At 37.5% G+C, this 25844-nt stretch overlaps 4 protein-coding genes across 5 annotated transcripts in view; all 4 read left to right on the forward strand.

Annotated features, from left to right (window-relative positions):
* The window catches only part of col23a1b (collagen type XXIII alpha 1 chain b), a 124181-nt gene extending 111083 nt beyond the window's left edge, over positions 1-13098 (forward strand). The window contains 18 exon segments of the mRNA XM_088431046.1: positions 65-124; positions 237-281; positions 675-752; positions 1961-1984; positions 3815-3859; positions 4944-4988; positions 5086-5166; positions 5357-5410; positions 6000-6074; positions 6149-6175; positions 6258-6317; positions 6387-6458; positions 6548-6574; positions 6654-6707; positions 7960-8046; positions 8173-8268; positions 8972-9010; positions 11363-13098. Coding sequence (XP_088287172.1) covers positions 65-124; positions 237-281; positions 675-752; positions 1961-1984; positions 3815-3859; positions 4944-4988; positions 5086-5166; positions 5357-5410; positions 6000-6074; positions 6149-6175; positions 6258-6317; positions 6387-6458; positions 6548-6574; positions 6654-6707; positions 7960-8046; positions 8173-8268; positions 8972-9010; positions 11363-11410 — 1017 coding nt within the window. The 3' untranslated portion in view covers positions 11411-13098.
* A 2324-nt stretch (positions 13099-15422) lies between these two features.
* Positions 15423-19614, forward strand: rack1 (receptor for activated C kinase 1). The gene is made up of 8 exons (XM_088431949.1): positions 15423-15648; positions 16103-16274; positions 17642-17789; positions 18027-18122; positions 18332-18442; positions 18628-18768; positions 19193-19303; positions 19504-19614. The coding sequence occupies exons 1-8, from the start codon at positions 15540-15542 to the stop codon at positions 19567-19569; spliced, it is 954 nt and encodes a 317-aa protein (XP_088288075.1). The 5' UTR covers positions 15423-15539; the 3' UTR covers positions 19570-19614.
* On the forward strand, positions 19615-21660 carry LOC148413958 (nucleoside diphosphate kinase 5-like). 2 transcript variants are annotated; one of them, XM_088431950.1, is made up of 5 exons: positions 19615-20255; positions 20342-20535; positions 20687-20787; positions 20860-20978; positions 21513-21660. In XM_088431950.1, exons 1-5 carry the CDS (start codon positions 20130-20132, stop codon positions 21588-21590), a joined length of 618 nt encoding a protein of 205 aa, XP_088288076.1. In that variant the 5' UTR covers positions 19615-20129; the 3' UTR covers positions 21591-21660. The 2 variants fall into 2 exon arrangements, with proteins under 2 accessions (XP_088288076.1, XP_088288077.1); XM_088431951.1 differs by having other exon boundaries at positions 20347-20535.
* A 424-nt stretch (positions 21661-22084) lies between these two features.
* Positions 22085-25826, forward strand: LOC148413959 (nucleoside diphosphate kinase 5-like). The gene is made up of 5 exons (XM_088431947.1): positions 22085-22667; positions 23551-23747; positions 24975-25075; positions 25190-25302; positions 25385-25826. Exons 1-5 carry the CDS (start codon positions 22179-22181, stop codon positions 25469-25471), a joined length of 987 nt encoding a protein of 328 aa, XP_088288073.1. The 5' UTR covers positions 22085-22178; the 3' UTR covers positions 25472-25826.
* Positions 25827-25844: the final 18 nt, after the last annotated feature.

Raw genomic sequence — 25844 nt, forward strand, 5'->3', positions numbered from 1 at the left:
TTTTTTTACGTTCTTTTACTGGGCATATACTGGACTACTTCTGGGTTCACTCTGTGTAAAATAGGGTGAGCCGGGAATGAGTGAAAAAGGAGAGAGGGGCATGGATGGACTCCCAGGATTAAAGGTAGGGGTGAATTCCAAAACATGATTTAGAATTCAGTTTCATTTTTTGTGACTTTATGAATGTATAGTTTGTGTTTATATGCATTTAACCATATTATTTTTGTGTGACACAGGGAGATAAGGGAGAAGTAGGAGACCAAGGCCCACAAGGTCCCATGGTGAGTCACCCAAAAGCAGTTTTCCGAACCCTTCAAGCATTACATCCAAGTTGCGAATCTATTTGGTTCCTCTTTGAGGGTCCACACTTACCACCAGTACTTTTGATACCCCCCCCCAAAGGACAATTTTATTGACCTATACTCCAATAAAGCATTTTCCTTAAAAATCCATGAGGTGAATGGCATTTAATACTCTTTTAAATTGTAATTTATTATAAATTTGCCTGATACCGAAACTTGGTATCTGTATGTCCAATTCCTACTAAAAATTCTATCAAATATTGTTGTAAGCCATTGTAACATTTAGCACAGTTTTGAAGGTTAGTTCTGTGCTTAAATACAGGAAAGCAAACAAAATATTCTTAAATCATGTTTTAATTTTTTTTATTTTAGGGTTATCCTGGTGAAAAGGGCATTTCAGGCCCCTCTGACATCATTGACTTTAATGGGAAGCTTCTTGATGCGTTCCAGGTGAGAAGACAATATTTTTATCCATATTATATCACTTTATGATACAATGGAGTCAACAAAGTCAAACATCCCATAAGTAATATAATTTGGAAGCCAACTAAGATATTATGAAAAAATGTGTTTTGTGCAAGGGTTTTTGGTGTTATTGTGATGTCATCACAATTAGCATTGAAGACCAAAAGAAAAGTGTTAAATGAGAAATAAGGAACTTTTTCTAAAAGTCTTTTCATTATTTCGATTTCATTATGCTAAGCAGTTAGTACTAGGGCTGCAACTCATGATTATATTTTCAATAATCGAATAATATATTAAGCATTTGTCAATTACTTGAATTATTTAACTTCTAAAAATGTTTCAATTTCAGACTATTTATTTTCTTCAATTCTTAGTTTGGCCATTAAGATATCCGAAATATGGCAGAAATATACATCATCGCTTTCCAAACTAAAAGCGGATTTTTGTAAATGTCATTTAGATTCTATCTAATCTGTCTCTTTCATAAAGGACTAAAGGAATTTGAGACTATTGGCTTTTGAGAAGATGAAATTGCAAAGGTTTAGACAATTGTACATTTCAAATTAAATTCAAATCCAATTCAAATAAAAAAAAATAACTATTGATTATGATTGATTAATAACACAATGTAAGACACATACAGCATTTCACATTATATTATTTCCAATTGCAAAAATCTGTGTAGACCTTTGTTCAAGATTTTGAAGGTTCCATTGTATTTCAATATCCATATGCTGTATTTTCCGCACTATAAGGCACACCTAAAAGCCTTCAATTTCTCAAAAGCTGACTCTGCGCCTTATCATTCAGATGGTACTTTCCACAAATCATCTTTACTCTTAATTTCTGATTGTCTATTAATAAAGTTTGCCTGACTTACATGATTGTTTTGTTGATATTTCCTTGAGGGCAGCTCCATCTAATGGATGCATAATGCAACCTCAGCCACTACTGTAGCTTCTATTTTATGCGCCTTATAATGCATTGTGTTCTATGTATCAAAATAGTTTTAAAATAGGCCATTCATTGAGGGTGTGCCTTATAATCCGATGTGCCTTATAGTTTGGAAAATACGATACTATGTTTTGATGGTTGGGGGGGGGGGGGGGGGGGGGTCATTCCATATAGATACTAAAAAATGCTTAAAAAAAAAAAAAAAGATGGTGATACAGCATGATTTCTTTGTTTCACAGGCCATCAACACAATCAGTGTTTCGGTAATCCGAACAGTAACTGTTTTGCATGGTTTTGGTGGTTTCAACTATGACTAACACACAAACTGGAAAAGATATCAGAAAATCATTACACAGGCTGGAACAGGCACTGTTCTTTACTCAATTTACCCTGAAGCACTTCACGTTGCTATAGATATCACTTTAGACACCACGTTAGAAAAGAATTTTCTGGAACTTTTGTCTTCTTGTAGCCATGTAGGGAGAGCTGCAAAGCCCTTATCCATTAGAACGGAGATTACGGAAGCATGCTCAATCATGCAGAAACATCCACAGCCTTTGTCACATTGTTTTGAGTGTGTTTTCATGCCATCTCCTGCTTCACTAAATGGAGCCGCATGGTGTGTGTTTGTGCTGGTGCACAATTTGAAGGGAATGCGTAGCATCAACACACTCAACCCAGGCCGAGCGCCCTCCGCCACATGCTAATAACAGATGCTTATCTCTGCCCTGGAGTGTGTATTTAATAAAAAAAAAAAAAAAAAAAGAAATACGACTACTAGCAGGGAACGATCTGTCGAAGCAGCACGATATGGTGAGAAAATTGTCTGAGAACATGTGAACCTGAGATGTTATCAGGATTATCAGAAGTATCATTTGATACCAAATAACACACATTCACAGCTAGACCTATAACCATGCAAGGAGGAATGTTCATTGCCCCCCTCCCCGACTTTACTCGGTATGAAACGTCATATTGGTTTCGCCTAAATGAGGATGACATGCCTTCTAAAGAAAATGATAATAACATTCCCTTCATACCTTTCATTTTTGTTTTTTCCATCATGAATGATTGCAGATGCTTGGTTAAAAAAAAAAAAAAGTGGCCATGACTTTAATATTGGATTAGAAAATAGATTAGAAAGTGCTAAATCAATGATATTATATAACTAGATATTTTATATATTTTTAAGGCCGCTTTACATCTCAGCAAACCACAATAGATACTAATCTTGTTAAGCTCTTTTCATCACTAAAATTACCATTATTTGTCTAAAGCAGTGCTTCTAAATTATTTTTTGCACAGCCCCCCCACCTAGGAAAGAGACAGAAAAACAGAAAACAAAAAACAAAAAAAGTGCCTTGAAAGCAAATGTTATTTACTTTTTACAGGGGTTTATACAGGTTACAACTTATTCTGAATCTGAAAAAAATAGCTTAAAGTGCCTGAAATGAAAAAAATAAACAGTCCTTATTCAAACGAGAAACATTTTTTGACCAACTGAACGACTTGATGCTGAAAAAAAATAAGAAGAAATGAATAAGTGTAAATTGATCTGGAATATTAACAGGTAAAATCACTATCTTGATTTTTTTAGTCACATTAGTCATTAATGTGATTTAGAAAAAAATATAGTGATAGCAATTTAAACTTTCTTACCCCTGCGTAGACTTGGAGAATGAGTTTGCTACAGCACCACCTAGTGTCGTAGATTCGATAATGACATTAGCTTAATAATCAGGTAATGACCAATCATGGCTTAGTTTGTTAACATCCCATGGTCAAATCCAGAAAACAGATCAACAGCATGTGGAAAATGTGTTTTCAAAGCCAATAATAGTATATGAAAGATAACTTGGTTATCAAATCATTTATAGACAAAACATGAACTTTTCACTCTGAAAATAGCTATAAATATATCTTCAACCACAAATTTGATTTTTTTAGCCCTACATTAACATATTGCTGCATAAGTGAGTATGTTGGTAACTGCCAGGTGTGCTTACCATTTTTACCTCTAACCAATAAACAAGTAACCATGGCATAGAAGGTCAAATACATAATCAAATCATTTTGGGTGATTGTTTCACCAGGGCCCACCTGGACCACCCGGCCCTCCAGGTCTTCAAGGAGAAAAGGTATTGTAAATATTACTGCAGATTATAACCATTAGAAGAATAGAACAGAATGTTTTTATCGTCATTGTATAGATGGTATACAATGAAATTAGGAGCGCTATTCAGATTGGTGCATTTTAATAAGAATTATAGAATAAAAAGTGTAGTTTCACAGAATGCAAATGTTATTTTCGGCATTTTCCTGTTTTACTGTTTATAAATGAATGAACAAATATCCACATTTGGGTCATAAATAGACTAATCCAACTTTATAGGTTTTTTATTTAACCCCAAAAGATGGGTTGGCCCCTTTTTGACCCACTTTTTTTTTGTTTTTTTCACCCAACCATTTTAAGAGTGAAGTTAGGAAAAAAAAAATCACTTAACTTGGGCTTTAATTAAAAAAAACAACAAAAACTCAATGTTGTGTATGCCCCGTTTTACTCAGTTTGGGTTAGTTTTTGCCCTATTTTTTTTTCCAGTGCATGTTTATTAACTCATATGTTGCATTATGTTACAAATTGAAATTCCTTTGATTTTTTTTTTGTATATCATAAAAGAATCAATGGGAAAATAAAACTTAAATAAAGCTGAGATTTCCAGCAGATGATTAAAACATGTAAAATTTCAAAATGCAACAATTCTGACACTTCTATGTGTTTGCAGCTGGGCGTTTGAAATTTTGTGAACAAAAAATGATAATTGTCCAAATTTTGGACCATATAAAACCATTGTGATTACAATTTTTGAGAAGCATTTTAATAGGATTTATTACATTGATTTTCCTGCACTCTTTGCAACATTCCTTTGAGCAGCATTCAAACTATGTCATCAAACACAAAATTCTTTGTTTACTTGTGTTTCCGCTCAAGACAGCAGGTGGTGGTTGAGTTCAATTTGTTATGGGTGTTAATCAATTTAACCTACATATGTGTGGATAGAACTGATGCCACGGAACAATCTGAGTAGTTGAAGGAAAAATATTCATAACTAACTTTAAATGTTACGACTATAAGCATTTACAAAATTAGGAAAAAATACAATGCGTTTGGTTTGCAAAGTATGCAATGACTAATGAAGAAGGTCTTTTTCAATGTTGTTGCAGGGGGAGCTTGGTTTACCTGGTCCAGCTGGGATGGATGGGCAGAAGGTATGTCAAAGAACTTTATGAAATACTGTAAATAAATACCGTATGCTGTCTTTGTTCACTATTCCAAACCTGTACATTTTTTTCTTCCCCCCACCAGGGTTCTAAAGGTGATGTGGGTGAGATCGGACCACAAGGTGAAAGAGGAGAAAAAGGAGAGATGGGCCTTTCTGGGCCTGCGGTAAGCACACATCCTATTCAGTTGAATAAGTGTCAGTAATTTTATCATTACAAATGTGGAATAATGCTCCCTTTTTAATGATAGCCAGAGCATTAGTGATTAAAATATTTGTGGTTATTGTTGGAGTTGCACCATACGGTTTATGAAGAGATGTTTTGCTTCCTTTTTATCTCGGGCTTTTGTCACACAGGGTATGGATGGGCAGAAAGGAGAAAAAGGTGACTGCAGACTGGATGACAACCTGGTCAGTGGACTTGATTTATTGTCGTTGTTGAAGGTTTAGTTCACTTGCCATTTTCAGCAGCAAAATTTCATATCTTGTCCATAATTAATGACTTAAGTCATTTTTCACGTGCGTATAATGCGTTTAAAAACACATTTTCCAGTTTCTGACGACTTGAAAATGACGTGCTCAACGATTGGATAACGGCGTTATTATAATAACAGTTTCGCCAATTTTTACAAAGTTATTTCATTTCACACTGAAACCATTGAAAGAAGACACTAGGGAACAGAAATTTCACCCAGATTGTGACAACATGTACAATTTCCACATGGCACGACCACTTAGATATCACACCACCAGGATTGTGCCAATTGTTGGCTAAAATAGTCCGAGAATGAAGTGGAAGAAAATAACCCAAAAATGTTCAAAATACTGCAAAACTGTTAAACGTGTCACATTAATATTTTGAAATCTTGATGCATTATGAAACAAATAAAATGTCACCCTAAGAAATTGGATGGCAGTGAATGTGTTAATTATGACCTGTGTGTATTGGAACCTTCACTCATGATTTCCCATAATGCTTCTTTGACTTTTATTTGCTCAGGTGCAAATGATTTCCCAACCAGGCCCTCCTGGCCCACCGGGACCACCAGGAATTCCTGGGTCACCTGGATCCATGGTGAGTCCTCTTATGTTTACTTCAAACAGCAGAAAATATTGAAGCAATCATAAATGGACACACGTTGTTTTCAGGGGCTGCATGGAATGCCCGGTCCAAAGGTAAGCGTGCAAGGAAACCTCTCGGCTATCTGGCGGATGCACTGTCATGTTTTGATGCTTACGCTCCTGTATTGGAATGCAGGGGGAGCCGGGAGTTGGCATAAAGGGGGAGAGAGGGGACACCGGTTATCCAGGACCCAAAGTGAGTAGATTCAAGCATATTTTTTAAGCAAACCGACATGATGCATGTGCTTTGTTGCTATAATCGCAGGGATTGGACGGCCTCCAGGGTATACCTGGGTCTCCGGGACTAGTGGGTCTTCCAGGAGCCAAAGGAGAAAAAGTAGGTGGCCGCTCTCCCCCACATGCAATTTGAACAACTAGCATTGTAAAAGTTTATACTGAGACGTGTTTGTGTGAATCTTTTCACAGGGCAGACCAGGAGAACCTGGACTTGACGTGAGTCCCTCAAATTGAAGCATTTCAGATTAACCTGTTTAGAAACTGATCTCTGACCTCTTTATTGGTATATTTGCAGGGCTTCCCAGGCCTCATGGGAGAGAAAGGTGACAGGGGGGAACGAGGAGATAAGGTTGGTAAAAAAAAAGATGAGCAAAAGCTGTGTTATCTTTATTGGTACGCATCATGATTTGATACTTTTGCAAAATCAAAAGGGAGCCAATGCAAAGCTGTATCAAATTTTGATACCGGGCCACCAGTCAACATTTATTCCACACCTACCCAAAATTTACCCTGGATTACAATCACTAAAGTTATGTTGATGTAATTTTTGGTACTCTTGTTTTTCACACTAGAATCGAATTATTAGTTATTCATTACAGTGTTAACTAATGTATATGTACTCTACTAGCAAAGTCCTTATTATTTCTTAAAAGGGAAGGAAACCTAAACATTTTCTTGGCGTTCTATGCACCCCCACTAGTCCAAAAACATTATTATGATTAATCTTACATGTATAAAACGTGAAATTAAAATTCAAAAATAATCTCGGTTTTAATTATTCCAGGGGATTGTCGTTTTGCCACATGCCATTTTACTGAAACTTAATCTCACAGTTGCTCATGTAGCGACCAATTGAGGCTCATCTTAACAATGTCACATGACCAAACCCAAAAGACATGTTAGGCAGGATTGGCTACTACCCGAGCTCTGCGCTGTGATGTCATTTTCAGTGGGCAGCAAGTGACCAAATGGCCAACCCCAGAAGTAGATTCAAAACTGGTGGGTTTTGTTCACAAATTCACATTCCACAAATGAGATATTGTGAGACTATTTGGGGCGCTTATTCTTTTATGAAAATATACATACAGTTATTATTGTAAAAACAATAAATGGGGGCTGGGCTAACATATTTTACTTTTCAAAGAGGCCCAGTAAACCACATAAAATATGAATGTAATTAGGTTAATTAAGTTTAGAATTCTCTTTACAAGTTAAATGTTGAAATCTCACTAAAGTCAAAATCAAACAAGCGCTCTGATAAATGTTTAAAGCACTTCAGATACAAACAATAGGTGAATGCCAAGTGGTACATATATATTGAAGTCCTAAATGTATGTTTCTAGAAGTAGTTTAGGTTTTGAAATTTGTGGTTGCATTGTATTTTATGTTATGTTATGTTATGTTATGCGATTTGTTTCTAATATTTTGGAATGTACCTTAATTAACCAGATGAGTAAGGTAAATGTGACACAGAACGCTCCTGATTGATTCAATCAAAATTGAGCATTTTAATCTTTGTAAAGATAGAAATTTGTACGATGTAAATGAATGTTGTTTGCTTTCAGTAAACTTGAGAGTTAAACTGTTTTGTCTTTTTCCAGGGTGATAGAGGAAGTGTTGGAAAAAGAGGACTGAAGGGTCAGAAGGGAGAACAGGGTCCCCCAGGCCTGGACCAACCCTGTCCTGTGGTACGACACCCTCGCCCCTTTTTACTGACCGTCGCTAAATGTTTTACTTTTCTCATCTCTTTGACCTATTTCCCTTTCTGGAAGTTTCTTCATCCAAGTTGTGAATGAACTGACTCTTGCTAACAGGGTTGTGATGGCAAAAAAGATCTATCTGGTGAAGGTGCAATTTCTTCTCCTCCACCTCTTCTTCCTCCTTCCGGCCCTGTGGCCCCCTGTCCTGTGGTACAGTATCACAGTTCCTAAACTTCTTCTGCTATACTTTGGCTATTTGTGTGTTTTATCTCAAATTTTGGTCTTTGTCCTCTCCAATGAACTCTGTTTTTTGTACAGTGACACGAATGAATATCCAAGTCAAGGTTAGTTATTCTCGGTGAAAGCTTTTAGTATAATATACCGGACGCCAGAAATGAGTCTTGAATTTGGGTAGCCTCTGGCTGGCATTGACAAGACAGGCTGCATCCATAATGCTGGATGGTTTTGACCTATAACATAGTCATTTACTGAATAACAATTCAATTTAAAACTGTAAATTTGGGGGGTCTACAAAACTATAGATTAAAAAACTGGACTCGTGGAAGACCGAGACTTCAATAGATCCATTTAGCTTCTTTCATATGTATATTTAAACCATATAGGCTTGGGTTCATGCCACCACAACAGGTAGAGTGATCAACTCCCAACTGAGAGGTTGTGGGTTCAACCCCCTGAGCATCGTGACATTGTTGAAGTTTCCTTTAACAAGATGCTGCGTCATGAGTAGTTAAATGAGTAGTGGCTTAAAGTTCTATAGTTCAATACGATATGAAAAGCACTATAGAGGTCCACAGTAGATACAATAATTATGTATAGTATATAGAGTAGTAGCCAAATTCTGTGGCTTGTTGTTCATATATCTGAACATTTATCCGTTCTTGTTACTTTGCAGGGACATGATGGTCTGCCCATACCCGGCTGCTGGCACAAGGTGAGAAATGTAACAGGGTATACAGTTTACCATGAAAATTTAGCCTGACTGGGATATTTACAAACCTCAATTCCATTGTTGCCTGCAAAACATTAAACATGCCTGCAACAACCTCAAAAAAAAAAAAAGAGAAAATTGAGGAAATCTTTAAAAAAAAAAGGTTTGGAACAATCCCCAGAGGAATAGGAAAAAAATTCTACCAACAAATCTTTAGCAATTAGTGCCAGCTCCCAAATGATTTCTGTCACCAAAACAAAATGTGATGTGCCTGTTGTAGACATCAAATTCATGATAAGTGACTATCTATATACAGAATTTTAAAAAACTGGTGTTTGTACTTAATCACCGAAGCCCACTGCTTGACGGGAAAAATTTGCATGCCTAACATTGTATGAGTGTGCAGTTTGAATTACCCGCCATTACATCGTCAGATTTTTCCGGAGCTGTGATCTGACAAAAGACTCGTGAACTGGGATTTCACGGATGTTTCACAGTGTTTGGGTCAGCCCCCTTTATGACAAAATTTCTTGCACCTTGCATTCACGCTGTGTGGCATTGTGCTGTATCTCAATGGTGCTAATAACAAAACTTCCGCTACCCCTAGTGGTGGATATAATATCTACACCTGCATCGCCATATGCTTGAGTAGGTTCAGAAACACTCAGCTTGCACAATTATAACCTATTTTTAAATCAAAATATTGTTGACAACTTGCTACACATGATATGTATGTATTACCAACGTATGAACAATAACAATTTAATTTTTAAAAGAACTGATGAAAACATGTGCACTCTAACTTTTAAAGCGTCAAGAAATCCAGGTGGAGCGTATCCTAGCTGTCCCCGGGCAGTCGGCAGTAGTAATGGGGAAATTAAGCCTTTTTACCTGTTGATTTTTTTTAAAGATGCTCTTGATTTGAAGATACAAACAAAAGTATTTCAAGAGCCTTATTTGAAACACGTGATATTTTTTACTAGACAGTGCTGTGGATTTAAAAATAAATAAATAAAGCAAAATGTAATGAAAATGTGTTTTCATTGTATCTTTAAGAGTGCTATCTAGAGAAGAAAATATATGTATCAAAAGTGGTTCATGAGGCTTCGTTTTCCCATCATTACTAGGCAGGTTACACCCTGAACTGCATGTCAGTCAACTGTCGAGATGAGCAACCAATCACACTCCAAACACACTTAAGAGCAATTTGGAGTGTCCAATTTAACCCTTGTGTGGTATTTTGTCCAATCTTTTGATTTAATGGGAGTTGTCCAGTATATTAAGTATCATGTAGGTAGCGTCTGTAAGGTGTACTGTGGAAATTGACACGCCAGTGAACGCTGTGTTTTTATATTAGACTACTGTAGATAAATATTAATACCATCCAACAAAACTCCTGACCCGGATGGGTTCCCTACCGAACTCGGAGGATTTGGTCAATTTGAACATAACCCTTGTGTGGTATTTTGTCCAATCCTTTACTCAAAGAATTTAACATTAAAGGGAAAGCGTTGAAAATACTGGAGCTGAAATAATAATAGTGACATGTTAAAGTTCAACATGGCAGTGTGCCATCTTTTGGCTTAAATACTATGAGGATAATGTGGAAAAAAATGACCTGAAAATGGTCAATATTGCAAAGCTGATAACCCTACCAAGCATGTTTTGGGGAATGTGGGGGGGAAAAAAAGGAGAACATGGGGAGAACATGCAAACTCCATGCAGGAAGGCCGGAATCGAACCCGCAACTTCTGCATTGTGAGGCAGATGTGCTAAAAGCACTCATCTACCATCCCACCTGCAATAAATTGCTGTAATTTCAATTGAGATGAAGTTTTCAAGGTTTTCTGAAGTCACCAAGAGCCACGGCAGATAGCCAAGATTTGCAGACCCGTTTTAAAAAGTGCACTTTTGAATGCAAACGAATCATAATGATATCGTGATGACTAAGCGACTAACCATGTATCCCCTTCTATTCTTTTTTTGCAGTGATGCCTGACTAACCAGCAGCATGGATTCTGTACATATTGTTTGGGTATATTGCGACTGATTACCAACAACTTTCCATTTGTATTTTTTAAATGAGCATTTTTATATAATATATTGAAACACGGACAAGTCGGCAGTGTTGGCACAAACTTCAAAGATGTTGTAGAGGACGCAACCGTGTTATATTTGGAAAAAAAATGAACTGGAAGTGGGACTTTTTTGTGAAGGGGAGTCCAGTTGCAATGTGCGGAAGCCTTACTAACCAAATCTGACATGCTCGGCGTGACGGATGCTTGACTACGTCCCCGCAGCGGCCGATGAAGGAAGGAGTGTACGTCACTTGTCGTCCTCTCTGTTTTCTGAAAGGAGATGGCCAGGCAGAAGCTTAAACGCAAGCGTCTTATTCAGCCATGAAGGCGAGCTGGAGCGCTCACTGAGTCGGGGGAAAGAATACTTCGGGTTCTGGAGGGCGAGAAACACACCCTGCACAGCCTCCGGGTTTAACTGAACATTTCAATCCTCCAATGTGGGGACTCTCCTGGAGAGGTGGACAAATCGTCTTGCGCAATCCCCTGGAAGCTGTTGCTGATGATGTGGTGTGACGTCACTGGCACATAAAAGGAAGGATTTACAGCGCGCTATGGTTTTAGTCATGACTTTTTTGGCTATTTAGAGATGATCATCCCTTGAATAACTGCATAACCAACATTGTGGATGAATATAATAGAAATAAGGCTTTTTAAGCAGTCTTTATGGGCTTTTGATTTCTTTTTATATGTGACAGTGGATATGTGTCACATTTTGCATTCCTATGCATTGCCAATGTTATTGACCGATTTGAAGGAGCCGTTACAGTATTCAAGAAAAACCAATGCATCATTTAGCATTTTATAGGTTGATTTTGAATTGCCTTGATACCTACCACCTGTAATTTTATTGACTGATCATGGTGATTTAATCTCAGATGAAAACATGTTTGTTCTCTGTTGCTGCTGTTTTAAAAGTGTTTCTTGTATGTTTTTTTTTTTCTTATTCACTACTATTGATGGTTATAGATGTCAAAGATACAATTTGACTAGTTTGACTGTGGATACTAGCTCAATTACTACATTTAACACCTATAAAAAAAAATCATTTTAACTGGGCTAGCAGTGAATGAATTAGTCATTTAAACTAATGACTGGCTAAAGTTTAATTTGGTCGAATGTCTCGCATTTTTTTGCTCAGAATTTACTTTAGTTGGCTTTGAATGCCAGTAACATTGGCTTTTTGGGGGCGGTTTAAATTGTCACCAATATGTTTTAGTCCAAGCGGTCAAAGGCCTTTTATTGGTGTTTTGTCTGAATGTTTGTGAATTATTTAGCTGTACTAATGTATTTGCCAAGATTCTCTAAATGTGGCATGACTATTTAAAGATCTAGTCTAAATGGAATCATTTTGCTTCATGTTCACAAAACAGATGACGTCAATGGAGTTACATTTGTCTAAACAAAAGGACGTAACCATAGGTATTCTTAAAGGACATCAGTAAATCCATTTTTTTTGTTGTCATGACTGATAGTTGGAAATTGCTTGAGTTTGCTATGCAGTTATAATATTTACTTGTACACATATGCAATAGATCGCAAATAAGAAATTCAACTACAAGTTAGAATTAAAATGTATAGATGACCTACTCACTGTAGTCTTTCTGACCTCTTGTTTTTTTTTTTACTTATCAGTATTCAGCCTCTGAAATGTCACCAAAACAAATAATACAAGTGCCAAATTTCTATACTGACACAAAAATATGAGATTTTTCATTTCAATTTATTGTAAATATTCAGTAGTGCCATTGAAGATATTTTTTTGTACATGAGAAGCTTTCTGTAAGCATATTTAGTGCTAACGAGACCCAGTTTACAGTCACCGTCAAGCATAAATTGTGGCCCTTTGACTAAAAGCTCCATAGTCACTTAACCTAGCATTAGGATTTTTTTTGCAGGTTTTAACCAATATAAACAGTATTAGCTTGAATATATGAGAATGTTTGGTTGTGTATTTTGTTGTAAAAGAATTAAGCTATTTTTGTAATTGTCTAAATACAGTGTATGTTTGACTTATGAGAGATTTGTCTCAAAATTATTCACACAATTACACTTGTGATTGTTTTTTTTTCAGATTTACAAATATGTATGCAAAATGTTTCTCCAGTTTTTATGATTATCATTTGTAAATATTCAATTCAGTGTGTGAAGTGTTCAATGTGCGTCTGTGGATCAGTCGACGAGCATTTTTTTCCCCCTTCATGGTTTTCAAGATGTTCACTCACATCTCCCAAATATTCACGTGATGAAAGGACACACATCCCGCATCCTCTAGAGGGCACTGTTGCCTACACGTTTTGCATTTAAATTTTAGAACATGACAAACAGAAAACAAATTCATATCTGATCTTCTTTTATGTGTTTATATAACGCAAGTTAGGGAACCAATTTTTTGGGACGTGTCAAAATCTGCCGAGGCTTAAAAAAATGTGTCAAAAAATCCGGGATGAATACATTGAAGGTAAATACATCACTGATGACGTAAGAAACCGCACTGTACTGAGGAGTCGTTCGATAGATTGAGTAAATATTGCGTTAGTTGTCCTGGCAAACTTGTAAAATTTGCTGTGACAAACAGGTAAATTTAATCATAGTGTTTAGAAGAAAAAAAAAAGAGATAATCGTATAGGACAAGCAATTCTTTCATACATGGCCTGTATGCTGTGAAATTAACTGATGCAATCCCATGATATTCATTCACTGAAAAAAAAAAGTGTTGGTTGAAGTTTTATTGGAAGTAGATTAGATTTGACATTATTTACTTTCTATTCATATGTCATTTTGGACAACAATTTCAACAAATAAAATTGAGTAAAATAAAAGTACATATTTCACAGTGTACTAATATTTCATAACTTTGTTACTCTCCAGTATTTTGGGGGAATTTTTGACCTACTTTTTAAAAGTGTTTTTTTTTTTTTCCTAATCTGATGACAAATTAGTTTATTGAAAGTGCATTAAACCTCACCAATCCTAAAATTGCAAAATTATCTGTTTTAAGTGTAGTAATGAATCAAAATGTTAAAAAAAAATCACAATTCCCTTTAATGACAGGCGATGGTGCACAAATCCAAGCAAGTGCAGCAAGATTTCTTTAATTAGGAAAAAAGACATTTAAATTTCATACCGTAACTTTATTTCCAAATCAAACAGATTACATAAATGACTCTCAAGGCCTCATTTTGGTGTTTTGATGACAGTATTGTTGTTTTTTGTTGTTGTTTTTTTTCATGAGGATACTGCTGTTAGACTGGAAAAAAGTGAACAGTAAGTAACACGAATTCAGGCAGGTTTAGTGAGTGGCAATGTAAGATGGCCGCCAGTGGATTAACTTCTCACAAAAAGTGGCCCAAAGCAGCTACCACACCATAAAAACGAAAGTGAATCACCTGAACAAAATGTTGCATTCCACCTGTCATATATAAATGCATATTTGAGTGCACAAAATGTTGCATTCCACCTTTCATATAAAAATGCATATTTGAGTTTATCGATTTATAACGACTGTGCCAAAACATTAGTATGTTGCAAGACATCGTCAAGAATGCTGCAGTAATTTATCGAATTTTAATCCCTCTGAAAATTATATTAATAACTAAATTATCTTTGTTCATAAACAGTGTTTCCTAGCCACCTCACGGTTCGGTTATTGCGGCTTCACAAACACAGATTTTCACTTAGGGCCATGCCATTTTTTTTTATTGCAGGTTTACCTCACTATTTTTCCCAAAACGTTTTTTTTTACCTTAGTATTGTTTCTCTTAAATCGTACCAGACAATAAATTAAAAAAAATAAATAAGTAAAAACGTTCAATCTCTACTTCACGGTTTTCGGTTACTGTGGATATTTTTGGGGAACGTAATCCCCGCGATAAACGAGTGAACACTCTGTGATAGCGACAAAGAAAAGAGGACAATTAAATTGCTGGTCCACTACATGGCATAATTTACAACTAATCAGTGTATCCACAGGGTGTCATTCATACAAAATAATAGCTACGACTTCATTTCAATATTTTTGTCTCCCTAAAATATTGAATCAATAATCTGAGAAAACACTATTTCAGTATGAATCATCTTCGTTATGTCACATGTATGTAAATTAAATAACGTGTGAAGGCGCAGTTTAGGACGCATTAAATGGATTTTTTCACTTCCCATTTCCTTTTTTTAATTTCCGTTGTCAGCTATTTATTTCATTGCAAATTAAAAAAAAAACGCCAAAAATTAAACATCATTTATACAATAAAAATGACACTTGTAATACTTTGCTTTGACTCCAACGCGACGCCCTCATATCCCAGAACCCTTTGCTGGCTTCTCACCCTCATAGTTTTTGCATCCGGGTCTCAACTTCCTTTTTCCTCTGTGCCCAGCTGCAATGAGGACCTAGGTAAACTCGGACCTCTGAAAATCCGAATCCATCCTCGTTGAAGGCTTCACCGATCGACGCCAAAATGACCGAGCAGATGACAGTGAGGGGGACCCTTAAGGGGCACAGTGGATGGGTCACCCAGATCGCCACTACGCCTCAATATCCCGACATGATTCTGTCGGCGTCCCGAGGTGAGGTTCCCCCGCCGGTTTCGCCAACATGGCTGCGCTAGCATTAGGCCGCTAGCGAGTTGGCTGACGTAGCGTCGAATTAACAACCCTCAATGCTCGCAAGAGTGGTTGTCAAAAATCACACTTTTTTCTTTATTTGTAAGGCCCTGCGTGTTTTATTTTAACATAACCCAGCAGACGCGAGAGGTGTTGTTTAGCCGCCTTTGCTAACACGTTTAGTAACACCTGTAACTGACCAAAATGAATGGTTGTCGTAAGTAAATTTTCTTGCAAAAAAATAGGATACGACTATCAGTAGATGCACTATTTAATTCAACTAAAGCTTATTTACACATACGGACTTGGAGCTGTGTTCTTCACGTTAGCATAACAAGCAAATGTACTTCAATGTACCTGAGGAGTAAAACTTCCGACTTGCTCTGAATTAAAGACCTTTTGTATCACTCCTCCACAGACAAGTCCATCATCATGTGGAAGCTGACCCGTGATGAAACCAACTATGGCATCCCCCAGCGCTCCTTGAAGGGCCACTCGCACTTCGTTAGTGATGTTGTCATCTCTTCTGATGGACAGTTTGCCCTGTCTGGAGCCTGGGATGGCACTCTCCGCCTGTGGGATCTCACCACGTAAGTATAAGATGGCATAGGGCAGGTTGATTTCAGAAGAGAATTCAGTACCGGTTGGTTGATGGCTTTCCAGTCTCATTTATATCGTATTTCTCAGGTGCATTGGTGATGAATGCTAAAAGTATTTATACATGTTTTATGGCTTTTGCAGCTATGCGTTTTAGTGAGAGGTTAACCATGAGTAAATCACCAAACTGATAAGACACTGAAACGATTTTGCAGATTCCCTGCCTTGAGAATGGGTCTTAATGCACTTTGTGGTTGATCATTTTGGAATACATATTGCTGAAAAGGCTAATAGAAAAGAAAAACCACACATTGAGTTTGCCCATTTGATGCTTCTTGAGCCAAGATGGATAGTTTTGGTCATTTTCCAAACTTGTAATTTGTGTGGCAATATTTTTTAATTTTGTAGGCATGATAAATACATTAACTAGTTTTAACTTTCCTTAATTGAGGAGAGGTTTAAAGATACATCTAATCAATCGGTCTGCCCTACGATCCAACTGCATTAAGTACTAGACTTGTTTGCAGCGCATCTTTCGCCTGATATTGTTCTGTACAATAAGGAAATACTCAGAATTTCCACTATCCTTTTTTTTTTCCAAGGTTGCATCTGTTGCAAATTGTTTTTGTTTTTCTTCTCTCGCTCGTAAGCATCTTCTCCAGTCAACTCCATGAGTGTACGTTTTGTATACTACATCATCTCATAGACCACATTGACGTTGTATAGATCCGTGTTTCTCAATTTTCAATGTACGTCTCGTATACTACATAAACACCTAGTAGACCACATTGACGTCGTATAGATCCGTGTTTCTCAATTTTCAATCATGTAACTCCCTTTGAAATATTTTTGGGGAGGCTGGGGGACAAAAGGACTCATGTAGTCTGTTTTAAAATACTTTGGAATTTCATTTGCCATAGCACATTTTAGTGTATTTTATTCAACTCCTGAACATAGTGTAACATCATTTGTTAAATTTCTGGCGCTTTTGCAGGCAAATTGTGGCACTAATGACTGTGCTCTGTCGACAACTTTACACAATGAAAGCATCCAGGGTTTTGCAAAGGAGCCACTATAACAAAATTTAGGAAGGAGTTGCTACATTTTCCTATTCACTTTGCATTTGAAGAGAAAGCTCAAATGCTCAAAAGTTCCTGTCACGGCATTAAAATGCATTAAACTAATTATTGATACCTGTTTAAAAAATCATTAGTTCAATTTAGATCTGCCAATCGACAACATGAATACAGTGGACTATGGTAACAAGGGAATATCTATATTCTTATATCTGTGTTTTTTAAAGAAAACAATTACACCCCTACCGATGTATCTCTTAATACTTAAAATGATGTCTTTACAGTGGCGCCACCACCCGCCAGTTTGTTGGACACACCAAGGATGTTCTGAGCGTGGCCTTTTCTGCCGATAACCGCCAGATTGTGTCTGGCTCTCGGGACAAGACCATCAAGCTGTGGAACACGCTTGGAGTCTGCAAGTACACAATCCAGGTGGGCAACAGTGGGATCTCAATTAAATTATGAACATTAGTTGAATGAACAACTCAATGACGTCACTTAGAAGTAAGGCTGTTATAGTGTGCATGCTCTTTGCAATGCCACACACATTCAAAGTCATATATTGTACAAGGTAGATAGTGAAGATGGTGGCATCCCATGGAAAACAGTATCTGCAACTCAAGTGCCCATTTAGTATTTTATCTTTTTTTTTTTTTTCTCCCCTTTCAGGATGAGGGCCATTCCGAGTGGGTGTCTTGTGTGCGCTTTTCCCCCAACAGCAGCAACCCCATTATTGTGTCTTGCGGCTGGGACAAGATGGTCAAGGTATGCCATTCCATATGGACTTAAACACATATTTATCTTTGTCCAGTGATTATCCCAACAAAAATTTGCATGTATTATCATACTTTCATATACTGATGATAGACTTTTTGAATGAGGGCACAAGACTATGCAGGATTATGAATTTTGTCTGGCTTTCATATTGGTTACGGTAGGTTCTTTTGTCCTTCTTTTTTTTTTTTTTCTCAAAGGTGTGGAACCTTGCCAACTGCAAGCTGAAAACAAACCACATCGGTCACACTGGTTATTTGAACACAGTGACCGTGTCTCCCGATGGCTCCCTGTGTGCATCTGGTGGAAAGGTAAACGCAACACCCATTTAGGGTCCAGCTTGGAGGCTTCAGCAATGATGAAATAGTTATTCATCTGTTTTATTTTCAGTGATGATAAAGAGGCTGTTTCTGAGTGTTACCAATGATAAAAAATCATCTTTGTGTCTGCGTACAGTGACTACGTTACTGGAGCATGTTTGTCTTGTCCTCTTCAGGATGGTCAGGCCATGCTGTGGGACCTGAATGAGGGCAAGCACCTCTACACCCTCGACAGCGGTGCCACCATCAACGCCCTCTGCTTCAGCCCTAATCGTTACTGGCTGTGCGCCGCCACTGGTCCCAGTATCAAGATCTGGGTAAAACCCCTTTGTCTTTACTCCCACAGTAATTCTCAAATGTGTACACCTTGGGAGGTACCGGAGATTTTAACTAAGGTTCTGTAGGTCTCAGCAAATCTTATTTTAATGCTCAAAAGAAGTAAAATGCTTTTTGGCACAGCATCACAAAGAAGTAAATTAGATTTGCTGATACCTTGCAGAAACCCCGTTAAAATCTCGCTTAGCCCTTTCAAGCACCCCCACTTTGAGAACTGCTGCTCTAGAAGCCATTTTGGTGGTATATGAAGTTGCAGTGACGGTGATGAAACTTACCATGCCAACTGTATTGTTTGATGATAGAGGCTGTTTCTGAGTTCCTAATAATAAAAAAAAAAAAATGCAGATTTCCACTTCACTTATCCACATTTGTGTTAACGGACTCAATGTGCCCCGATTCCTATAGGACCTGGAGGGCAAAATTATTGTGGATGAGCTGAGACAGGAGGTGATTAGCACAAACAGCAAGGCCGAACCCCCTCAGTGCACCTCTCTGGCATGGTCTGCTGATGGACAGGTACATGTTCGGTTCTGTGCATGTCATAATCGATTGTTACCCCGGTGATTATTCCTATTCACTTAAAACTCTGATGTCCACTGGTGACAGTCCTGCAAATATGAGGGGCCTATATTTTATTTATTTTTTTTCATTGACGTTTTGGATTCATGTAAACATATATTCACCTCCTTTTGATTTTTTTTTTTTTTTTTTTACAGACCCTGTTTGCAGGCTACACTGACAACCTGATCAGAGTGTGGCAGGTTACTATTGGAACCCGATAAGAACTTTTCATCAAAGTAACTTTCAATAAAAGACTGTTTAAAAGATTACGTGTATGGGTTTTATGCTGTCTTGAAATCTATCCTGAAATAAATATATCCTATCTATTGTACAAATACACCCAAAATTATTTTGAAGTCAGTATGAATCGGAAATTCCCACTATTCTCCTTTTGTGACAGCAACATTAAATTGTGATGGATAAACTTAATGTTTAAGTGTTGTGATGCGGTATAGCGTCAAAACCGTTTTCGCTGTCAATTTGTAATGAGGTCATCCAAAGGTGTTGTAATTGTGTTCGCTGCTGTCCACGAGATGGCAGTGTTCGCCTAGACGACGCTACCTTAAAACCGGAAAACTAAACAATTATACTAACCAGAGCATTAGAGTAGTTTTACATTTTTTGAAATGCAATTTAAATTTAAATCAGTCGTGGAGTTTGCTAAACGTGTGTTTGTTTCGGTCCTTATGTCCTCGCGGATTAAACAAGTGTTTACCGTATCCTAGCAACGCGATGAGACCCAGGCAGTACCAACAGGCGCTTATTCGTCATTTCTTATAACATGGACCCTGCTGCGTTTCCGCGTATCTATGTAGAAAGGACTTTGGCGCTCATTAAGCCGGACGCAGTTCATAAAAGTGAGGAGATAGAGGACATCATTCTGAATAATGGCTTCTCTATTTTGCAGGTGGGTTAAATTCGAATGTAAATGCTTGGGGAATTCATTACTAAAATGTAGATGAAATGCATTTAAACACGTTTAATCTCTGGCAGAAAAGGAAACTGCAATTAAGTCCAGAACAGTGTAGTGACTTCTACAAAGAACATTATGGAAAAGTCCACTTTCCCAGCTTGACTGCATACATGAGCTCTGGTCCAATCATTGCGTTGACTCTGGCTCGAGACAATGCAATAGCCCACTGGAAATCTATCATTGGACCAGCCAATGTCACAAAAACTATGAGATGGTAAGATGCATGAAGCTTATACTGTATCATAAATAGCCTATAACGAGCTCCTGTTTTTGTTCAGTACATATTGTCCATATTTTAACTTAATTCAGTCTCTAGTGTGTTGACCCTTTCTGTTAATGCGTATTTTGTTTTTTTCTTTCCATAGCCTTCGAGCAAAATATGGCACGTCTGATCTGCAGAACGCTCTCCATGGCAGTGTGTCATTTCGTGCTGCTGCCAGAGAGATCAAATTCATGTTCCCAAACAGTAAGATGCTTTAACACATACAGTTATTATTTTTTACATGTCACAACCTATAATTGTATCCAAAATACGCAGCTTTGATTTGCACCTTTCCAACAAGAGAAGAAACTGAAGAATACCTGAGTCGATATGTGAACGAAACATTGCTACACGGACTCACTGAGCTCTGCAAGCATAAACCACTCAACCCCTGTGTAAGTACTTAAAAAGGGAAGTCAACCTAGAAAAGAAACAAAATCTTTACAGTGTTCATTGCACCACCACAAATATAAACACAACATTGTGAATACTTTTGCGTTGTCAATAAAGCGGCAAAATCCACTTGTTTACGTCTATCTCAGGGGGCGGCCATTTTACCACATGGTGTCGCCTGAAAATGACATCACTGTTGCTCAGGTAACGACCAATTGCGGCTCAGTTTAACAATGTCACAGGCCCATTTTTTTTTTTAAGCGGGTGGGCTGTTGTCATTGCCTGAGACCTGAGCAATTGTGATGTTGTTTTCTGTTAATAGCAAGTGACAAAATGCCCGCTTCCGACATGGCTAAAGACCAGTGGATTTTGCAGCTTAATTCATATACACCAATACAATATTAATAAGAAAAGTTTCTATTTTTTCTGAAGCGTTGCCTTCCCCTTTTATTTTCAGATTCGAGTCAGGCAGACTCATTAAACACCCCTTATCATTACATCCTCAGGTTCCTATAACCTATTGTCTCTTTCAATAGGTTTGGCTTGCTGATTGGCTCATCAAAAACAACCCAAATGGACCTCAAATATGTGATGGAGCTTTTGTACAAGAATGAAAATAAATGTCAATATTTTATTTTGTTGGACTTAGCATTTGAGCAAAAATAAAATTGGCATCTACTGTTACATTAAGAGAGGTGTATTTATCCATCTATTCACTAATCTGAAGCACTTATCCTCACAGTTTAACCTATATCCAACACTGTCCATCCTGTCCTCAATTTGTTGAAAGTGTACACACCTCCATGCATGCATTTCTAAAATCGTAACCACCATACACGAGGTAAAGAAACATCCTACCTCTGACCTGTTTTCACTACAAATACAACACAGTTATCAGAATGCATTTTGAAACTCCAAAACAAATGGAGACTCGTCGCCCAGAATCTGTATGAAGTCATTGAGATACTTATCTGTCCTTCCGAAAATAGTTCTGTGGTGGTTTGGCATTGTTGACGATATTTAGCAATTGGAGCTGTGAGTGTCTAGTCCCGTTAAACGAGGGCCGAGCGTGACGTCTTCAAACGTTGGTACAGCAAAAGTCTGTGACGTCACAAAGTACCGTTCTATCAATCGCAAACTCTCAAAGCGTTCATAAGTATGCAAAAGCAAATTTGAAGTCAGGAAAAATAAATAAGCGTTGGATGGCGGACGAAACGCCGACGGACGACGAAATCCGGACGGGAGATGAAACGCGGGTGGAGGATGAAACCCCGACAGAGGATGAAGTCCGGGTGGAGTCCGAAATCCCGGCGGAGTCCGAAATCCCGGCGGAGTCCGAAATCCCGGCGGAGTCTGAGATCGGAACTGAGAACGAAGTCCAGGTGGAGTCCGAAATCCGGACGGAGGACGAAATCCAGGCGGATGACGTAACGCGTACAGAGGGTGAACCCCAAGTGGAGGGTGAAACCCAGGCGGAAGGCCAAACGGGCGTGGTGGAACAAACCCCGGCGGAGGGAGAGATCCAAACGGAGGGCCAAACACAGACGTTGGAAGAATCCCAGGCGGAGGGCGAAAATGAATTTCCTCGGATTTATGTGGAAAGAACTTTGGCGATCATTAAACCAAATGCCATTAACAAAAGTGAGGAGATTGAGGACGCCATTCTGACGTCGGGATTCACTATTTTACAGGTTGGTCGCAGTCAAAAAAAGAACAGTGACATGAATATCCATCTGGGGGGGTTCCACAAGGTTAAGAATCCCTAAAACGTTCAAATTAAATGGCAATCCCCCCACAAAAATGGAAAAACAAACAAACGTGCATGATAGAATAACTGAAACCATAAATACCATGTAAAATAATAGATTTACTTATCTACCTTTTCTACCATAATTATTGAAGTATAACGTGCATTTTTCTTTTAATTCTTTGTTTGTTGCGAGAAGTCACATTGAACTTTTCGATTCAGATTTGATGGTGACTAACATAGACTTTAACCCTTGTGCACATACTTTGCAAACTGTACACATTGCATTTTTCCCCTAATTTTGTAAATGATTTTAAAGGTGTATAATAATCACAAAGTTAATCATTATTTTTTTTCTCTTCAACCACTCAAATTCTTCAGCGGCATCCGTTCTATCCATACATATCTAGGTTAAATTTATTAACACCCAGAAAAATGACAGTGACACTTTACGGCATTTACTGGCCTCTATTGCCACCTACTGTTTTGAGGTGAAACACAAGTCAATAAAGAATTTTCTGTTTGCTGACCTAGTTTGACTGCCATTCAATAGAATGTTGCAAAACAAATCGCTGGAAAATCAATGTATTAAATGCTATCAAAATGCATCTCAAAATTTGTAACTATAATGGTTTTATATAGTCCAAAATTTGGACAATGATTATTTTTGTACACAAAATTTCACATTCCTAGCTTTAAGTGTTAAAATGTGTTTCTTTCCCTAAGGGCAAATTTCAAATGACAACGAAAATGAAAATGATCAATAGTTGTTGTGTTGCACATCTGTAAAAATTTTACTGACATGTCCAATCATTCATCCCTGGCAGAGGAGGAAACTTCAATTAAGTCCAGAACAGTGTAGTGACTTCTACACGGAACATCATGGAAAACTAACCTTTCCCAAATTGACAGCGTACATGAGTTCCGGTCCAATAATTGCTTTGACTCTGGCACGGGACAACGCAATAGCTCACTGGAAGGCCATCATCGGACCTGCCAACGCTGCAGATAGTCATCCGGAATGGTGAGTCTATATGAAACTGCCTTTTTTTTTAAATTATCAATTGTAACAATCTGATGTAAAGAAACACATTTTTTTTTTCAATTGAATGGGACTTTATTTTTTTGTCTTCAGTCTTTCATTTGAATTGATGTTAATTTTCAATTTCTTTATGATCAAGTAATTGATTCATGGCAATGAATATGTTCAAAAAATTGGCTAAGTAAAGTTTCAACATAGGAGTAGTTCTCAGTACTGATTTTACCTCTGGTAGCTGTTGGCCCCCCCGGTACTCGCAATACTAAAAAGCTATTGGTCCCAACAGAAATGATTGGTGTCCCAAAAAGTTGTGCTGTAAAAAGGACAGAGTAAGTCTTCGGGTTTAAAGTGCTTTTCCAAGACGTGAGCAAAAACTAACTACAGATATTAACAAAAGTCACAGTAAAATAATAGAATGGATTTACATGAAGCCTCCGTCATCATCATTTTAACTCATTCAGTGCCATGGACGAGAATTCTCATCTTTTAAAATGGTAATAACAATAATAAATAATACAAATCTGGACAAATATGTTTTTTTTTTTTTTTTTTATGGAGACGAACTGACACCCATGACTAATGCTTACTTATGACTAATAAGCTAGTTGAGCGCTGTAGTGCTAACTGACCATTTGATGGCAGTGTTTCCATACTAACAACTATTACTTACATCACTTCTGACTGAAGAATGGAAGTCAATCTTTCATTCGGCAGAACCCATATTTACATAGACTTAGCACACAGTATTCTGTTGGCCTTCAAAGGTGAGTTAAAATGCTAAAAATACTGGCCCTCTAGAAGTTTCTTTTTCCAAAAAAAACTTGGCACTGACAGATTAATATTGCAACCACTAATATACAGTTCATTTTGTTATAAATGTCTGCTTTTTTTCTTTGAGTGTTTCTTTAGCTTCAACATGTCTGATTTGTTTTCCTTCTCAATCTTCTGAAGCCTTCCTGTTTCGCTTTTTACTTTCTGGCTCATTGTTAGATGTTTGTGTGAATTTTGACTCAGATACCGAAATAATATGCTTAGTTGATATTTCGACCCTAGTTGTCTTAAAAAAAAAGAAGCTAAAAACTAGTCCTTTGAACTGCCCAACAACCATAAAAAAATAGAATTTGAAAATTGTAATGTTTTTTGTTTTGCCCCACTTGAATTATTTCCATAAGTGACATTTCCTAAAAAAAAGATTGCATATTGTTTCCTCAGCCTTCGAGCAAAATATGGCACATCTGAGCTGGAGAATGGACTCCATGGCAGCGAGTCATTTCATGTAGCAGAGCGAGAGATCAAATTTATGTTTCCAAACAGTAAGATATATTCACACACACACACGCACACACGCACACACACACACACACACACACACACAAACACAATATTTTGTATTAAATCCAGCGACTGTGAAACATTTTTTCTCTTAGCTCTTACTGTTCCCACACGAGAGGAAACAGAAGAATACCTGAGTCGATATGTGAACCAAACTTTGCTACAAGGACTCACTGACCTCTGCAAGCACAAACCACTCAACCCCTGTGTAAGTAAAGTCACACACATACAAGGTATTGATCACTTCAAATGGAATCGGTCAAATGTACCTCATTTTGCTCTTTTATTAGGTTTGGCTTGCTGAGTGGCTTATCAAAAACAATCCAAACAAGCCTCAAGTATGTGATGATGGAGCTGTTGTGGAAGAAGCAGAATGACAGGAGAAAGCGCACAGAACACATGATATGATGATGCAATCAAATATGAATATTTAATAACTTTGACAACAGTACTTCCAGTGCAAGTCGAGAGTTTACAGATTGTTTACAGAAGTTTACAAAAGTAGGCAAACTCAGTCACACAATCTGATCGCTGTTGTGTTTATATGTTGTCAAGAATTTAAAAAAACACCCCATATTTTAAATCCAAAGATTAAAACAAAAACGTAACAGCAACTAAAGTCACTGAACTAGCTACTGTTAGAATAACATGCACACAAATAAACAACAAACTTTTGAGTCAGTAAACTTTCTATGAATATCCAAATAAATATCCATCTTCTTGTCTATTTAATCCCTTGTTATTTGTTTT

This window comes from Hippichthys cyanospilos, chromosome 13 (genome assembly GCF_059441005.1).
Source record: "Hippichthys cyanospilos isolate Australia breed blue-spotted pipefish chromosome 13, RoL_Hcya_1.0, whole genome shotgun sequence".
Taxonomy (NCBI): Eukaryota; Metazoa; Chordata; class Actinopteri; order Syngnathiformes; family Syngnathidae; genus Hippichthys; species Hippichthys cyanospilos.

Bases quoted from the DNA above. Each gene is read 5' to 3' on its own strand.
- LOC148413959 (XM_088431947.1), top strand. From the start codon at position 22,179: ATGGCGGACGAAACGCCGACGGACGACGAAATCCGGACGGGAGATGAA. The intron at 25,076-25,189 runs GTAAGATATATT...TTTTTCTCTTAG, and splicing joins CAAATTTATGTTTCCAAACA to CTCTTACTGTTCCCACACGA. The intron at 25,303-25,384 runs GTAAGTAAAGTC...CTCTTTTATTAG, and splicing joins ACAAACCACTCAACCCCTGT to GTTTGGCTTGCTGAGTGGCT.
- rack1 (XM_088431949.1), top strand. From the start codon at position 15,540: ATGACCGAGCAGATGACAGTGAGGGGGACCCTTAAGGGGCACAGTGGA. The intron at 15,649-16,102 runs GTGAGGTTCCCC...ACTCCTCCACAG, and splicing joins GATTCTGTCGGCGTCCCGAG to ACAAGTCCATCATCATGTGG. The intron at 18,123-18,331 runs GTATGCCATTCC...TTTTTCTCAAAG, and splicing joins GCTGGGACAAGATGGTCAAG to GTGTGGAACCTTGCCAACTG.
- LOC148413958 (XM_088431950.1), top strand. From the start codon at position 20,130: ATGGACCCTGCTGCGTTTCCGCGTATCTATGTAGAAAGGACTTTGGCG. The intron at 20,536-20,686 runs GTAAGATGCATG...TTCTTTCCATAG, and splicing joins GTCACAAAAACTATGAGATG to CCTTCGAGCAAAATATGGCA. The intron at 20,979-21,512 runs GTAAGTACTTAA...CTCTTTCAATAG, and splicing joins ATAAACCACTCAACCCCTGT to GTTTGGCTTGCTGATTGGCT.